General features: G+C 40.1%; 1 protein-coding gene across 6 annotated transcripts in view; it reads right to left on the bottom strand.

Moving 5' to 3' along the window:
- Positions 1 to 3,694, bottom strand: part of TSNARE1 (t-SNARE domain containing 1) — a 505,053-nt gene that overhangs the window by 324,785 nt on the left and 176,574 nt on the right. For all 6 annotated transcript variants that reach the window (XM_026843158.1, XM_026843156.1, XM_026843161.1 and 3 more), the window contains one exon: positions 83 to 152. In XM_026843158.1, the coding sequence (XP_026698959.1) occupies positions 83 to 152 (70 nt within the window). The remainder of the gene's footprint in view (positions 1 to 82; positions 153 to 3,694) is intronic.

Below are 3,694 nucleotides of genomic sequence, written 5' to 3' on the forward strand. Positions count from 1 at the left end.
GGACAGGACAGAAGAATGGGTGAGGAAAAAAATGAGAAGGCTGGAACAAAGACAGATCTGCAGCAATTCAAAACAAACTCACAGTCCATCCTGCAGGTCTTGAGTATCATTTGAGGTCCCCAGTGATCGAAGACTTCTTTCCAGCGAGGTCACTGTCAACAGCAGAGAAAGAAAAGATAAAGAAACAGTACACTTTTTAAGAGAAAAAAAAAAAAAAGTATTTTCATGTATTAATTTCTCTTTTAATTTTATTTTATGTTTTAAAATTACTTCATTGTATTCAATGCAGTAATGTTTGGACAAGTAACTCATGCGACAAAAGGGACAACATCTAGCAACAGCCATTACCCCAAAATGGATAAACTGGGTCCTGTGGATTCAAAAATGTTGAATCCATGTATCATGTGCCACGACATGACGGGGTATGACTCCTAGTAACAGCAGGAAAACCTCCATCCCATGGACCCTGCACAGATCTCCGACTCTTCCAGCCCCAAACTCTTGTCCATTCTGATATCATCCATCTTGTTGTTCAAGACTTTAACACTCAAAAGTTTTTTTCTATATTTTGGCTCAGATGAAATGGAGTGCTTTGCTCTGACTGTCTCCTGCGTTTGAGCTGATGAGCTTCTTGGACTTTTCCATCAGGAGAGGAGAATACCCTTAGAGCATCTGGAAGCTGGAAACATGGTTTGTTTTGCAGCACACAGTGACTTCACATTTAAGAAATATGTATGTGTCTGTGTAAAAAAGTAGCAGGAATCTAGGAGTACTGTTGTCTATTTATGCCCTTGAATGTTCACTGTCTTAAACTCACTCTCAGATTAACAGTGTGTCGCCACTTTTGGACTTGGTGTACCAAGGATGCGAAGCACTTCAGGATCTCCCACAGTGAAATATGCTCAATAAATTACATTCTTGATATTTACATGTGGAATTTTCTCAGGATGCTTCCAGTTTTAAAAACTCCTAACCCCTTATCAGTCATACTTCAGTATTTAAGAGAGGAAAAATGAACAGTTCAGAAACATGGCTCCATTGTTTCCACAGACATTTAAGGAGTCCTTTGTTTTAACGACTCTGCAGACTTGGACTTGGCCTGTAGCTTTGAACAAGACACTTAATTATTTTTCCATTGACAGACAAAAACCTCTGTTTTCTTTCGGGCTTCTCTGGGTTGGCACCAAAATTCATGAAACAGCATAAAAAGTAACTAACGTGCCCAGACAAGAGTATTCAAAACAAGCTTGAATACCACCATAGATTTGCACCCCACTTGCTAGATCTCAGTAACAGATTTTAGTGTAGAGTTTGGCGAATCAGTGAGATAAAGCCTCAAGGAATTGTCTATAATTCAGCTAGTAATTATTACCTTTTGCTGGATGCACTATGTTTTAAAGAATAAATCGAAAGTTTTCACGAATAACCCTTTGCTTCTCTAGGAGAACAGCATTGATCCTGCAGAGATCTCACAGATATTATAACTCTCTCTCCTCCTCCCTCCACAATCATAACAAATCAATCTCCCATGCAATCTATATGCTGTCCCTTTCAAAGACAAAATATTCCATCATCTAAAACCACTTCTGGGCTGATCAACCCTTCAGAACAAAGCAGAGCGTGGTCCTTGGAGAACGGGCAACAAGTCAAGGTAGAGAAAGCATTTGTGACAACACTGAATTTCTAAGAAGGTGTTAATGTTACGTGTGTAACTCCAGACGGGAAAAGAGAGCTGCAGCACCCAGTCACCTTTATAACCTGAGCTGAAAAAAATCAGGAAAATTCAACGTGAAAGCTACTCTGCCAGTGAGTGGAGAGATCTGACAGGGAGGAGGATCTATGCAAAACCAGACCTTCCTTTGCTACTGCCTGCTTTGGAGAAGATGGCAGTAGGAAGCAGTTTTCCTATTGCACGAAACTATTCAAGACTTCACACACACACCCCATGAATCCAAGAGCTTTCACATTTGTTAAATATTTTGGAAAACACGCGTAGTGGTAAAATAATCTGAGGCAGGAATGGAAGAGGAAAGCGCTTGTCAGTCAGGTGAGAAAATGACTCAAGTTTAAATCCCTATCCTAATATTTTATCTAATACTCTAATTCCAGCATAATATTTATATATATTATTTATAATAACTTACATAAAGGTCAGTTATCCCAAAAGGACAAGGTACGCACTTTGGAACAGCCAAAGGTTGGCATTTGATGTGGCTCTTGCCTGAGAAACAGCACGACTGAGGCTCTAACTTGAGTCTCCTGGATCTTGGGGATACTGAGCTATTTCTGAGATAAATCTAACTTGACTTGACCAAGAATTGCTTTATCAAAATCTGTGTAGTTCCCGTGCTGGATGTGGAAAATCCCTCTCACTTTACCAGTTCTGACCAGGCGAGCAGTAACTCTAGCCAAGGAGCAACACGTTAAGCTGTGCTGGAGAGATGCTGTGAAGCCAGTGTTAAAACAGTGTTAAAGAAGGTACCTTACTTGAAAAGCCTTGTACACTTAATTTTGAAAAAGACATAGACTAGTTCTCCAGGGTGAGGCACATTCAGAAGAGAACACTGCTGTTGGAGCTGCACTGATTTACATAAACTGAGAGTTTGGCACCAGTTGTCTATGCTGTTGCAATCCTTAAAATCAATGGGGGATAAGAAACTATCCTGAGACGGCAATGGAGACTTTATCATACCTGAGGGATGCTGAAAAATCCTTTGCTCAGCCTCTCAGATCAAGGTAATGGGACTGTGCATGGCACCAACGTGTCACGGGGAGTCATTAATGAGGAAGTAACAGGAATTAGAGAGGGAACAGACCCATTAGAGCACTCAGGTTCTGCATCTGGCCAGAACAGGTCTGATTCCTCCACTGTATCCACACTGATCAGCCTTCTAGAAGTTGCACCAAACCAACCCCCTTTTACAAGTGTTATTTATTTTATTTATAAGGCATTTACTGAGAGGCAGCTAAAAGCAATACATGAAAGAAATGCAAAACCTTAATAAAGATAAGTAGAAAAAAAAAAAAAAAAGCCATCAATAAGATAAATTCAGACAGTATTTGAGCTTCTTTTTGTGTGGGTTTTGTTTTGGTTTGTTTTTTTCCCCTGAGAGAAAAATCAACTAAACAAAATCCCATAAAGTCAAAGCACTCTGAGAGAACCTTCCCTATGCTCAACTGGGAGAGACCCCAAGGAATCAGAGAGAGAAAGCAGATGCAAATAATAGGGAAAAGCTCCCTCTACCCCTTGACACTTCTGTAAGAGATGAGATTAAAAGAAGTCTGCAAGCTCACAACCTGGCAGGGGAGTGATCCAGCAGCACATAAACAGAATCAGCTGTCCCAGCTAAGATTTTTATTCAACAGACGAGGAAGATTTCCATTTTCATAGAAGAAAAAGGAAGCAGGAGATATTTACATGTGAGATCAACCAAGCTCAGCTCAGAGCTGTAAAGATTCCCCCTTGGTCAGGAGGCAAGTCCTGAAGTGCCCAAGAAGAATTTAAATCACCCTAAAGGCTTAGAGTTCTGCAGAAAGTATGAGGAGAGCAAAGAGAGACAAAGAATGCAGTGTTTATTACTTCTTTAGCGTAACTCAATAAAAATCAACGGTGCTTTAAAATCCCAGTACAAAGTTGACTTCTTGTTTCGTTAAAAATAGTCACTCCCCAAAGACAGGGAAAAAAAAAAAAATT

Source organism: Athene cunicularia, assembly GCF_003259725.1.
Source record: "Athene cunicularia isolate RWA chromosome 2 unlocalized genomic scaffold, athCun1 chr2_part1, whole genome shotgun sequence".
NCBI classification, from domain to species: Eukaryota; Metazoa; Chordata; class Aves; order Strigiformes; family Strigidae; genus Athene; species Athene cunicularia.